Here is a 13,329-nt window from a genome sequence, read left to right as displayed (position 1 = left end):
GAGTGAATGGTGACCCTTTTATTTTATTTTATTTTCACTTTTATGTCCATTTGTAGTTTTGTCATTAACGATGTTTTGTTCAGTGTAACAGCAACTGAAAAAAAGAAATTAAAAAAAAATATGAAGACTTCAGAATGTCTGTGAATCAAAGAGTCCATCTACTTAAAAGAGTCTTTCACACTATTATTATATATTTTGCCTTTGTTTTTGAAGTTGTCAGATGAAGCACTCAGGAGACCACTTAAGGAGGGTTGTTTTTATTTGGTTCATAAAGGTCATCAGGGCCAGCGTACAGTCATCTGAAGTAAGATACTGACCTGTGAAAACGCCTTTTATGCATGTGACACGAGTAACAGCTACTACAGGTTGGATAAAGATTACATACTTAACAGATTCTCTTTAAGACAAACATTTTGAAGGCAACATTTCCTCTTTACCGAGTGAGCTCCAGAAAGACGCCTCCTTAAGAGCTCTTCTTCTCCTCAAACATGATGTTGGCTGTGGCTCTCTTGGCTGTGGACAAATTACACACAAACGTCACATCTCTGGTTCCTTATCTAGAAATATACTGAAAAGTTACACTTCCTGCGGATGTTTCACATTAAAAGCCCACCAATAAAGGGAGTGAATGACATTTTCCATTTGCTGTTCATGTGAAATATCGGTGCTGGAAATGTTGAGTTTCTTTGAAATAAGCTAAACTCTAAATCAAATGAATAAATGCAATAAAGGCAAAGTATAGGCCACTTCCTCCAAAGGCTTTTCTTATTCACTAATGAATAGTGAATAAGAAAAGCCTTTGGAGGAAGTGTGTTTTACAGAAAATTATACCAGCAGCATATCAGAAAACAGGGATGCTTCTTAATAAAACATATTTTACAAGAATTATGTATAAAACAGATGTAATTAGAAAAGAATACAAAACTATTTAAAATAAAGGTCTCATTCTGTCTGCAGTCTAGGTCAATAATTGTTATTTACATGCTAAATCCTTAATATTTAATTACACAGTTAACCATCACAGTGTGAAATAAGGTTTTACTGACCTCGTTATCCAACAATATTCAGTAAATTATGAGATCAGGACATCATTTATGCTTCTATAGTCTCTGATAATGTTACATTGGAAACAACCAATCAGTGTTTAAATGAACAGGAGAACGAAGGTTCCGTTCAGTTACATTATGATGCGTTCAGGCTCTGTTCAGTCAAAGGTAAATTATGACGTTATCATGATGTGTTCACATGTAATCTCGTAAACTGTAGTGTTAGTGAGAAACTTGAATAAATCCAGATGTTTGAAGGAGATGTTTTCACAACATAAATAGATATTAGAGCTGAACTATGAGCTGTTAACACTAGCTCTCTAAGCAGATTATAATACATCATTAAAACTACTAATGACATGATTTGATTTAATCAATGAAAATACAATCTTTTATTTCCTTATCATTTGAATTGTGTATTTTTTATGAAGAAAAAAAACACGATAGATGGCTATAACAAAGTAAAAGGATAACATTTAAAATTGTTGATGGTTTACTGCCTTCAGAGCGGTTAAATGATTTTTTAGACGTGGTAAATAATAAATAGTCTGGATCCTTGTAGACCAGGTGCTATAATCAAACAACAAAGAGATCTGCATCTGAAAATATGGATCATCAATGATCTGCAATTAGTATCGGAGGCAAAAAAAAAAGGTAAAAGTTATATTTCCTCTCTTTTTCTATATTTATTTGTTCCCTTTTACTAAAAAACCCAATCATTCCAGTATGGGTCGACTCTATTTACAGTAAACAACACACTCACCCTCATCTTTGATCTTATCAGCAGCTTCTGACGCCTTATCCTGGAGCGTCTTCACCGCATCATCAATCCTGGTTTCATTCTTGAGGAAAAATGGTCGAATGATGCGGTTATAAATCTGGATTGATCCATTGGAGGAAGTCGGAGCCATGCACCACACCAAGAAGGCACACTGGGGGGAAAGGAAGAGAGAACATACATGCCAGTTACATTATAGGCTGTAAAATATATGATCACAAATCAGTCTGATCATCTGTCCCTCAAATCGTAAAAAGACAAACTCAGTAAAAGAATCCTAATCCTAATTAGATGCCCAAACCACCTCAGCTGACTCCTTTCGACGCGAAGGAGTAGCGGCTCGACTCCAAGCTCCCTCCTGATGACCGAGCTCCTTACCCTATCTCTAAGGCTGAGCCCGGCCACCCTACGGAGGAAGCTCATTTCGGCCGCTTGTAGCCGCGACCTTGTCCTTTCGGTCATGACCCAGAGTTCGTGACCATAGGTGAGGGTAGGAACGTAGACCGAGTGGTAAATTGAGAGCTTTGCCTTCCGGCTCAGCTCCCTCTTCACCAAGACGGTCTGGTGCAGCGCCTGCTTTACTGCTGCAGCCGCACCAATCCACCTGTCGATCTCCCACTCCATCTTACCCTCACTCGTGAACAAGACCTCGAGATACTTAAACTCCTTCGCTTGAGGTAGGCACTCCGTCCCCACCTGGAGGGAGCAATCCACCGGTTTCCGGCAGAGAACCATGGCCTCAGATTTGGAAGTGCTAACTCTCATCCCCGCCGCTTCACACTCGGCTGCAAACCGCCCCAGTGAATACTGGAGGTCATGATCCGAAGAGGCTAACAGGACCACATCATCTGCAAACAGCAGAGAGGCAATCCCGAGACCCCCGAACCTGACGTTCTCCGCCCCGAAGCTGCGCCTAGATACCCTGTCCATGAAAGTCACGAACAGGACCGGTGACAAAGGGCAGCCCTGGCGGAGGCCAACACCCACCGGGAACGTGTCTGACTTATTACCGAGAATGTGGACACAGCTCCTACTGCAGTCGTACAGAGACCGGATCGCCCGTTGTAACGGGTCCGGCACCCCATACTCCCGCAGCACCCCCCACAAGAACCCCCGAGGGACCCAGTCGAAAGCCTTCTCCAAGTCCACAAAGCACATGTAGACTGGTTGGGCAAACTCCCAGAACCCCTCCAGTAGTCTTGCGAGGGTAAAGAGCTGGTCCACTGTTCCACGGCCGGGACGGAATCCGCACTGCTCCTCTTGAATCTGAGGTTCGACAAGCGGTCGGAGCCTACTTTCCAGCACCCTGGCATAAGCCTTCCCCGGGAGGCTGAGTAGTGCGATACCCCGGTAATTCGAGCACACTCTCCGGTCCCCCTTTTTGAAGATGGGAACCACCACTCCGGTCTGCCATTCCATGGGCACTGATCCCGACCCCCATGCGACATTGAAGAGGCGTGTCAGCCAGGACAGCCCAACTATGTCCAGCGCTTTCAGCATCTCAGTGCGGATCTCATCCACCCCAGGCGCCTTGCCACCAAGGAGCTTTTTAACTACCTCAGCGACCTCTGCCAGGGATATGGGTGAGCCTCCCCCTAGGTCCTCAGGCGCTGCCACATGTTGGTCGGGTTTAGGAGTTCCTCAAAGTGCTCTTTCCACCGCCCGACGATGTCGCCCGTCTGGGTTAGCAGTCCCCCCCCCCCCCGCTGAGAACAGCCTGGGGTAAGCCCTGCTTTCTCTTCCTGAGCCATCGGATGGTTTGCCAGAACCTCCTTGAGGCCAACCGAAAGTCCTTCTCCATGGCCTCCCTGAACTCCTCCCATGTCCGAGTTTTAGCATTCGCGACCACTGTAGCTGCAGCCCTTCTGGCCTGCCGGTACCCCTCAGCTGCTTCAGGAGACCCCTGGGCCAACCAGGCCTTGAAGGTCTCCTTCAGCTTGACGGCTTCCCTCACCTCCGGTGTCCACCACCGGGATCTCGGGTTGCCGCCACGACAGGCACCGATGACCTTCCGGCCACAGCTCCTAGCGGCCGCGTCCACAATAGAGGCTTTGAACATGGTCCATTCGGATTCCGTGTCCCCAACCTCCCTCGGGATGTGTGAGAAGTTCTTCCGGAGCTGGGAGTTAAAGACCTCCCCGACAGGGTCCTCCGCCAGACGTTCCCAGTTCACCCTCACTACACGTTTGGGCTTGCCGGGTCTTTCCAACCGGTTCCCCTGCCATCGGATCCAACTCACCACCAGGTGGTCATCAGTTGACAGCTCTGCTCCTCTCTTCACCCGAGTGTCCAAGACATATGGCCGCAAATCAAATGATACGATTACAAAGTCGATCATTGATCTCCGGCCTAAGGTGTTCTGGTACCAGGTACACTTATGAGCCACCTTATGTTCGAACATAGTGTTCGTTATGGCCAAACCGTGGCAAGCACAGAAGTCCAATAACGAATCACCATTCGGGTTCAGATCAAGCAAGCCGTTCCTCCCAATCACCCCCCGCCATGTTTCTCCGTCATTGCCCACGTGAGCGTTGAAGTCCCACAGGAGAACTATGGAGTCGGTAGGCGGCGCCCTTTCCAGGACCCCTCCCACCGACTCCAAGAAGGCCGGATTATCCGAACTGCTGTTTGGTGCATAAGCACAAACCACAGTCAGAGCCTTGCTCCCCGCAACCCGTAGGCGCATGGAGGCGACCCTCTCATTCTCCGGGGAGAACTCCAACACAGCCGGGGGCTCGTGAGTATCCCCACTCCCGCCCGGCGACTCTCACCCTGGGCAACTCCGGAAAAGGACAAAGTCCAACCCCTCTCCAGGACTTGCTTCCAGAGCCAACGCTGTGTGTGGAGGTGAGTCCAACTATATCTAGCTGGTATCGCTCCACCTCCTGCACCAGCTCCGGCTCTTTCCCCGCTAGCGAGGTGATGTTCCACGTCCCTAGAGCTAGTCTATGCTGCCGGCGATCGACATGCCCAGGCCTCCCGCCCGACCTGCCGCCCGGTCTGCCAGAACTAATTCTGTACCGAGCTGCCGTCATGAAACTACACAACATGGTGATTCATTGCATAACAAAATATTTTTTATTTAATTGATGGTGCAACGGTAATTATTTATAGCTCTGTCATGCTACTACAATGTATGTATAAGTACACATAAGTACACATACACTGTGTGACTGCTGCTGTTACACCTTTACACAGATGAGTAGACTATTCACCAACATGTCTATCTGCTTCAAACCGCTGGTATCAGAACAGATGTACCAGTAAAACATCTCAATGACAAACATGTCAAAACACAACCACACACACAAAACTATCAGAGGATAAAATAAGCCAACAACATTGTTCTCCAAAAATATATTTTGAAATATTTTGAAACATGTCAAGAGAGGGTAAAGAGTTCAAGTTAAGTGTAAAGAGTTCAAGTTAAGTATGCGTTTTAAGCTAGCAGAGCTTGAAAGGAACAGATAGATTCAGCATGCAGCTGTTTGGGTGAGTGCAGTAATGTGACAGTAAACTGGTTATGTACTGCAGTAATGTGACAGTAAACTGGATATGTACTGCAGTAATGTGACAGTAAACTGGTTATGTACTGCAGTAATGTGACAGTAAACTGGATATGCACTGCAGTAATGTGACAGTAAACTGGTTATGCACTGCAGTAATGTGACAGTAAACTGGTTATGCACTGCAGTAATGTGACAGTAAACTGGATATGCACTGCAGTAATGTGACAGTAAACTGGATATGTACTGCAGTAATGTGACAGTAAACTGGATATTTACTGCAGTAATGTGACAGTAAACTGGTTATGTACTGCAGTAGGAAAGTATGTAAAGCAGGACTTTTTGTGCCGTGTTACCACCATTCATATTTATACTACCAATGGGTTTATGATTAAATTGTTAAGTAGAGCACAGTGTAAAAATAATCTGTTAAAAGTACAAGTCCTGCATTCAAAATATTATTGGTAAAAGTACAAAAGTATCAGCAAAATATACTTCAAGTACCAAAAGTGAAAGTACACTCATTATTCAGAATGGCCAATTTCAATGAATGTATTTTATTATATTGAAGCTTAAAACTGTATTTCAGTGGTCATGTACATAGAGGCACAAACATTAATCCTTAGCATTTAGCGTGTAGGGAGTAACTTTGGGTTCAGTGCACTAAGACATGCAGACAGAGGGAAGCAGGGTTAGACCTGTGTTCTGGTTTAAGGACCACCACTCTACCCACCGCAGTAGGCCCAGTTATTCATGCATTACGACTTCATCACTTTAGCTTGTAAAGGTGGAGCTCATTTATTACTTTACATACTTAATAATTAAGTGATATACTACTTAATAATACATCATAGTTTATTAGCTGATTTGTATCTTCTAGTAACTAATATTGTCAAATAAATGTAGTGAATGTTTCCCTTTCAGATGTGGTGGACTAGAATCAGTGGTAAAAGTGAGCTGGTACTCACTTGTCATGCAGTACCAGCACTTCTACGTTGTACTCTTTGGCGTACCGTGCCTTTTCATGTACACAGGCACTTCTAAAAGCTGCTGCTACTATTTTCTGCCCTCTCCATATCAGGTTATCTGGGCCATTCATAATGGCTGGCGCAGTGCCAGCATCTATGCAGCCAACCTCATGAGCCGCATGAACATAAAAACAATGTGGAGAGCACCTGGACGAACCAAGGCATGACACCGAGGACAGGGCGTGAGAACCAGGGACCCAGAACACCCATAATATTACAGGACAAACATTTACAGGAGAATTAAATGTTCAGACAAACACTTAAACACTTTGAGTGTTAACACTATGGGTAAATATTAGTGCTGGGCAACGATTAATATATTTAGTCGCGATTAATATATTTAGTCGCGATTAATATATTTAGTCGCGATTAATATATTTAATCGCGATTAATATATTTAATCGCATTTAATCGCATGGATTTTTTGCGATTAATCGCATTGTTATGGCAAAGTTCAATAATGAATTTCAAAAGTAGTGTATTGCGCACTTTTATTTTAAATGTACTGCTATATGAACAAAAGTGCAATAACATTTGGTTCACGAGATGCAGGTAGCATGTTTTATACTTAATGTGAATATAATTCATACTTGTTGGCATCTTATTCTGAAAACCGGATGTTTGTATGATGTAACACACCCATTCTAGTGAACAGCGGTGCTCAATGTGGACAGAGTCCACTGTTTGACTCCCTCAGCCATAGACTGTATATCAGAAGTGGATCGAGTCACCGTGATGTCACCCATTGGTTTGTGGACTGATGTTTTGAAGCCTAGAGATCGCCATTTTCACCGTCACCATCTTGGTTTTTGGAACCAGAAGTGACACCAGAGGATAGAGCTGAGTACAACCGAACGCTGAACAAGACATTTTAGGCGACCAAAATATTATAATTAACTTTAATGAAGTGAAAACAGACTGTGAAAGGGTTCTAAGTTCTAAGACAGAAAACACGGAAAACTCTGTGGTTGTGACCTGTCAAGGACAAGGTAGCCACGCCCTAAAGCACACCATGGTTTATCTTATCTTAAACACATTTTCTCCAAATGGGACCATACTTTTGAAGTGAAGAAGACTTGAAACTGGAGATTGAGACCATACATGTTTACTGAGGTAATAAATCAAGAGAGAACAGGACTTTACTCTAGTGAGGTGCTGGCTCACTGGTAAGATATCAAAGTCAGGAGGGGAAAGCTGCACACTTAAATCAACTTATTCTTAGTTTTAAGAATGAATGAATTTTCCAGCACAAAACATTGATTCAAAAACAAAGAAGCACAACAGACCCCGGCTGGATTACCTTTCCGATATAGTAGAATGGGAACCAGGAAAGGAAGATATCAGCAAAAAACTCAGCCACACTGAAGAGTCCATACACCACCCAGTAGGTCAGCCACTTAGTATCATCGTCCTTGGTGGCACTTTCAATGGCCTTAATCCTGGAGAGAGGACCAACATGTAAGAGAAAAGATTAAGTTAAGTTAACATTAGTCAATCCATCTCTTCCATCCTTCCTTTTTTGTTCTCTCTTTAAAGCCTTACCTTACATCGTAGTCCTTTTCCTTCCATATACCCTGACTACTTTAACAGGTTTGTTACAGGAAATCCAACATCTGCAAAATGAGACTGAATTGAGTCGCCTGCCCTCTAAAGACAAGTCATCAAACCTACCTGAATGACAAAGTAGTCTGTCAGGGCCTTCCAACATGACCGCCTGAGTGTTTGCTGATCTGTCACCTCTAAAGCGATGGTTCTGGTCAGTGAGAGCTAGTCATGGATAAAAGTGTCTAAAGGAGGCTGTAGAGAGAAGGGAACCAAAACACAATCTCTTCTGAGTTTGTCCTTTTTTCGACGGTCCAAGGACAGATGATGTTGTACAGATTTTAAAGCCCTCTGAGGCAAATTTATGATTTGTGATATTGGGCTATACAAATTAAATTGAAATTAAATTCATTCATCTGTGGCAAGGACAAGCACATATTTTTTCAGTAGCCTTTCTTTCTTTCTTTTGACAGATAATATGGATTCAAATGCACCAACTTTTGGTGAATGTTCCAGTAAAGTAAAAGATGTGGGAATAATTTCCTGATGGTGGAAATAGAGCAACTATCAAAACTGTAAAACTGCTGCTCGGACACTGCATGTAAATCGTGTGCTGGTTTGAAGTCTCCTACAGAGTTAAAATACTGTAGTGTTATACAATTCCACAAAAGTTTATTATGTGTTATCACAGATGATTTGTCCCGTGATGTTCTAACACATTGTTACCATATCCTTATCACCATCTTGAATACAATAAAAATGTTCATTGATGCCTGTCCATATGTTCTCTACTGGCTCTAATTGTACCGTAGCTTAATTTTACCTTCTGTCTTACTGGTTTGAGTACCAGATAAAGTGAGCTTTTGGCTCTAGTTAACTGCCTGTCCATTCTCCATACTTTCATAACAGCTGCTGATTGACCCTACCCTCCTTTACAACTCACTACGGTCACTGCTGTGGTCAAACAGATCCTCTGCACAACTAAAGCAGCTTCCAGCCTCTCTTCACTCCCTCTTACATTCAATACTAATGCAGTGCCTGTTTGTGGCACGGCCGTTTGGAGCAGGCCGTTTTGCTTTGTCCCCCGGAAATGCTGCTTGCAGCATTCTCGCTGAACTGCTCGACTCATCCGCAGAGCCCTGAAGCTCCACTCCAGCTGCCACAGTCTGTCTGCAGGCTGTCTGCTTGTTTATTCAAAGTGAATTAATAAGGACCAACACACGGCAGTTCGTTTAATAGTTACAAAATGCAATCTATTGGTTTCGTGTATAGGGACACAAACTGTCCGGTTTCCTTCGTGTCCCTTGGTGTTAAAACTGAAAGTTAGGTTAAGACAACAAAACCATCTAGTTAGGTTAAGGAAAAACATCATGGTTGGCCTAAAATAACTACATACAGTCAGGTTTAGGTAACAAAACCATTATTAGTTAGGTTTAGGTAACAAAACCACAATATTACATTTAGGAATACTGTCACGGACATTTTGGAAAACCACAACGTGGTGTTGAACACTGGTCTTCTGGATGAAAGTCATGTTTGTTGGAACCGTCCACCGTGGATATTATAAAGTACGTCACTTGCTCTGACTGTTGCTTAGTCATGTGGATGCATTTAATGTGTGTCCACCACGAATAAGGCTCCTTATTGACTTTCCATTTATATTATTTTCATCCTGAGCGATTGCATTTCGTGACTATTTCAGGAACTGCACTGATACTGGGCTGGAAGGACACACACACACAGACAGACAGAGATTCTGTGCGTTATAGCGTCGGATTACAGAGACACATGGTGGTTTCCTGTTCTCTTGTTCCTGTTCGTTTTGGTTAATCTTCCCGGATGTCAAACACACAGACGTATTAAAGGGTGTGTGCAACAGCATTGGAGAAAAAAAAAAAGAGCAGTTATTTGTTTTTTCTTGAAGTTTGTTTCCAATAGAAGTCTTTATGATGAATTTATTCTCCCTGAGGCCTGTTGGTCGCAGTATAAAAGCTCCTCTGTGTTTCAGTCACATGCATACCCTGCTGTTTCACTACAGCAGCTTCAACAGTCCACAACACACCGGGAGGAAATGTTGGGCTGTCTGGGCTCAAATGGTTATGTAGCCGATGTTGATGTTGAACATGTGAACAGTGAACCAATACTAAGGCCTCTAGTTTCACAGCTATGTGGTTGCGGCCGTACGTGCAGAGCTGGAGGTAACAAAGCCGGCCCTCTGCCAGCTATCTCGGCTGCAGATATCATGAACCTCATCACAGATTGACAGAAGTTCATCCGTCAAATTTCAGTTCACCCCTGGGATCCATCAGCCAACATTTACCTCCAGTGGCTGACAGAAGTCTAAGGACAGACACTTGCTTCATCAGCTGAGAATAAGAAAATGTGTTTACGACACCGTGTCTAAGGGTATTAAGTGGCTTATGTAACTACTTCCAGTTCCGTGTGCATTCAAAAAACAAGCATAAATGTACCACTTGTTATTGATTACGCCAAATATTTTATGAAGGCTGTAGGACATGTGATAAATTATTCAGCAGGACTGCAGGAAAAAACTAAAAACAGGAACCAGTTAGTATCAACCTTCATAACAAGTTTCCTGCCACTAAACTATTGGCCCATTTATATAGATGGTAGATTAAACAGTAGAAACACCTCTCAGTATAACACTACCTTCAACAGCACCGAGCGGTTTGAACAGAAACGTTAGCACCTTCATGTAGGCTTCAAACAGTCCGATCATAAGACTGTTTGAATAGAGTGTCAGTTTGAGCTAGAAAGCCAAACCTAAAGCTGGCTCGATTTCAGACAGTCAAACACTAGCAGTTTACTTTCATTTGACACAGCTTACTTATTTTGATTTTGTTCTTATGTTATCTAAATGTCAGTGTCTTCCAGGCTGTGATATCTGCTCTACTCAGTGACAGACTTCAGTTTCCTCAGCAGAGATCAAAGAACAAAATTATGTAACAGCTATAAAAGCTGTTCTCTCCAGCCCACTACTAACCAAAGGATATTGTCATTATCATTATCCCCTGCTTGTATAGATGAGGATCAGCTTAATAGCAGAAGTACTGAGCCTGTGGAAACAGATGTGTACTGTGGCTCTGCAGGAGCTTGGTCAAGTCTGATGAAATATCCCTGATAACAGGTAGCTGCAAGCGTTGGAACAAAGACTCCAAAAGTCAAAAAACTTTACAGCATTGACTTGAAAAATGGTTGGCACAAATATGAACCGCAATTGTTGTTAAGGAGCTAAACTGGTAAGTAGTTATTAATAAGAGAACAAAGTGTATTATACTGACATAATGGGCCAAAAGAAATTATTAGTAAAAGACTACTCAAGGTTCTAGTACCCTACATCATACACTTAGATGAAAATCCAATAATAACACTAATACAAATTAAAATAATATTCATAATAATTTAAACTCTTAAATTAAATGTATTAAATTCTATTATTATATTATTTTCCATCGGTGTTGTTTGTGTTTTTGTGCGCGCGTGTGTGTGTTGGGTGGGGTTGCTATGCAGGCCCCTCCTTAGAAGCGCTCTAAGAATAATTCACTCACGATATGTAGGCTGGATAAAGGAAGCCGATGAGGTTACACAGTAGGGAGGCTCCGTAACCAACGACCAAGTACACTGCGATGACACCGATGACAGCTGCAAAAAACACACACACACCAGATGTTAGTCCACAAACACACGATACATAGCAGCGACATAGGATACGTCACTGCTGAATACAATAAAGGGTTATTACTACAGCCTCTCCTTTCCTACATGACGAGGCAGAATGAAGCGGTCTGCCACGCGCTAACTCCCTCCTATCGCTTCCTATGCGATGATCTCCTTGTGTTCTCTGTTCCCATCCCCGCCCTGTCCACACTCACCGACAGCTATGTACGTCCTGCTCACTCCGGTCTTCGCCTCGATCTTTGCGAGACTGTCCGTCATGAGGTTCTTCTCATGGAGGAACTTGCCGAAGCGTTCCTTGAGCCCCTGCGCCATGGCTGCACTTCCTTCTTCAGAGGTGCTGATCAAACTGCGACAACTTCGCAACCCGAACACATCGCCGATCTCTGAGTCAGATAGACAGGATGTACGATACGGCCTCCGACCGTGAGCTTCAAAATAAAAGCACGAGGTCTATTTCATTCTCTACATTTTGGTCAATTAAAACATATCTTTAAATCGTTTTGCTTGTCCCACATCTGGCAATTGGACCGGATAAATGGCTTACATTACATAAGGAATAACCATTATAGACATCAGACCTTGTGTTTTATTCACAAGCCGCTTTTCCCCCAGTCTCAGCTCTAATGTGCTGAGACTGGCCGTCTAGACTGGGAGAAGCTGCTCACTGTTCGCTCAGCGTTGCGTCAAAATGTTGATCAGCTGTTGATAGCACCAGTTAGATATCAAAAATGAACTGAGAGGTTCCAGACCAAAGACCTTTACACACCTGAGGCATAACGAATAAACGGCACGAAAATACTCACCTGCGAATAATTCATATCTGAACTATTCATACCGGCAGCGATGGAAATTTGTGACAAGATTTGAGTAATTTGTAAGAGTAATTTGTTGTCAATAAAAGGTTTTAATAGATTTGTTTTAATAGATTGACCCAGACCAACTTCTGTCTGAGGTCAATTCTTGCCTAAACTACTGTAAGCTGTTTTGATGATTTTACTTTCAGAAAAATGCTCTGAGTGAATTTTAGTTCCCTCTGTTAAATATTTACACTATGTATAGACACTGTACATGTACATATGTACTGAACCCCGAGTTACTCCCCAGACGCTTTACAACACTGCTTCTAAGAAAAGCTTAGGACGGTTAAATTTGAAATTAAGTTGAAGTTCATTGTGAGAATGGAAGGAGTGGATCTGGTATAGGCTGCCTTTGTCAAGATTAAAAGGAGTATGTTTGCCGTCTTGGATGTACAACAACACAGAGGCTCCGTAGTATGCTACGGAGCCTCTGTGTTGTTGTACACGATGGTGTATATTTTTAAAGACGTCTGTTCCACACAACGTCATCGGTAGATGCCTCGATTTGCAGTGCGGAAGCTCCAAATAATTAACCTCATTCAGATAACAAATGACGGCCATGAAGAGGAGTGGGTCCTCTTTATACGTAGAGCCGGCACAAATCCTACACAGTAGACCTTTTTGTTCACATATGAGATCTGGTCTGGTGAGCAAACCCAACCCGCAGTTGACAACTCAAGGTATTGAATATTTGCTGAAACGTGGTAGCTCATTACTGTTCACACTAATAACCACTACAGGTGCGTGTTCAGTTGTTGATCTAGTCATTTTTACATGCATGAAAATGGTTGTGTGAGTATTTACTGTGAAGGTACGTGGAAGTAAACGTGGACTCATACAGCTATAGTAACTGGCTAGCCTTAGACTGGTGCT

At 43.0% G+C, this 13,329-nt stretch overlaps 1 protein-coding gene across 1 annotated transcript; it reads right to left on the bottom strand.

Annotated features, from left to right (window-relative positions):
* Positions 1 to 241: 241 nt before the first annotated feature.
* On the bottom strand, positions 242 to 11,985 carry reep5 (receptor accessory protein 5). The gene is made up of 5 exons (XM_031878711.1): positions 11,794 to 11,985; positions 11,470 to 11,563; positions 7,659 to 7,797; positions 1,810 to 1,978; positions 242 to 513 (listed from the first exon to the last, which is right to left on the bottom strand). Exons 1-5 carry the CDS (start codon positions 11,909 to 11,911, stop codon positions 464 to 466), a joined length of 570 nt encoding a protein of 189 aa, XP_031734571.1. The 5' UTR covers positions 11,912 to 11,985; the 3' UTR covers positions 242 to 463.
* Positions 11,986 to 13,329: the final 1,344 nt, after the last annotated feature.

This window comes from Anarrhichthys ocellatus, unplaced genomic scaffold (assembly GCF_004355925.1).
Source record: "Anarrhichthys ocellatus isolate YVR2014 unplaced genomic scaffold, GSC_Weel_1.0 scaffold195, whole genome shotgun sequence".
NCBI classification, from domain to species: Eukaryota; Metazoa; Chordata; class Actinopteri; order Perciformes; family Anarhichadidae; genus Anarrhichthys; species Anarrhichthys ocellatus.
Note: the sequence above shows the minus strand (reverse complement) of the source record. Positions and strands in the feature narration are given on the sequence as shown.

Excerpts from the sequence above, each read along its gene's own strand:
- reep5 (XM_031878711.1), bottom strand. The coding sequence starts at position 11,911 with ATGGCGCAGGGGCTCAAGGAACGCTTCGGCAAGTTCCTCCATGAGAAG. Across the intron at positions 11,564-11,793 it reads CAGGACGTACATAGCTGTCG|CTGTCATCGGTGTCATCGCA; the intron begins GTGAGTGTGGAC and ends TGTTTTTTGCAG. Across the intron at positions 1,979-7,658 it reads CATTCTACTATATCGGAAAG|TGTGCCTTCTTGGTGTGGTG; the intron begins GTAATCCAGCCG and ends CTTTCCCCCCAG.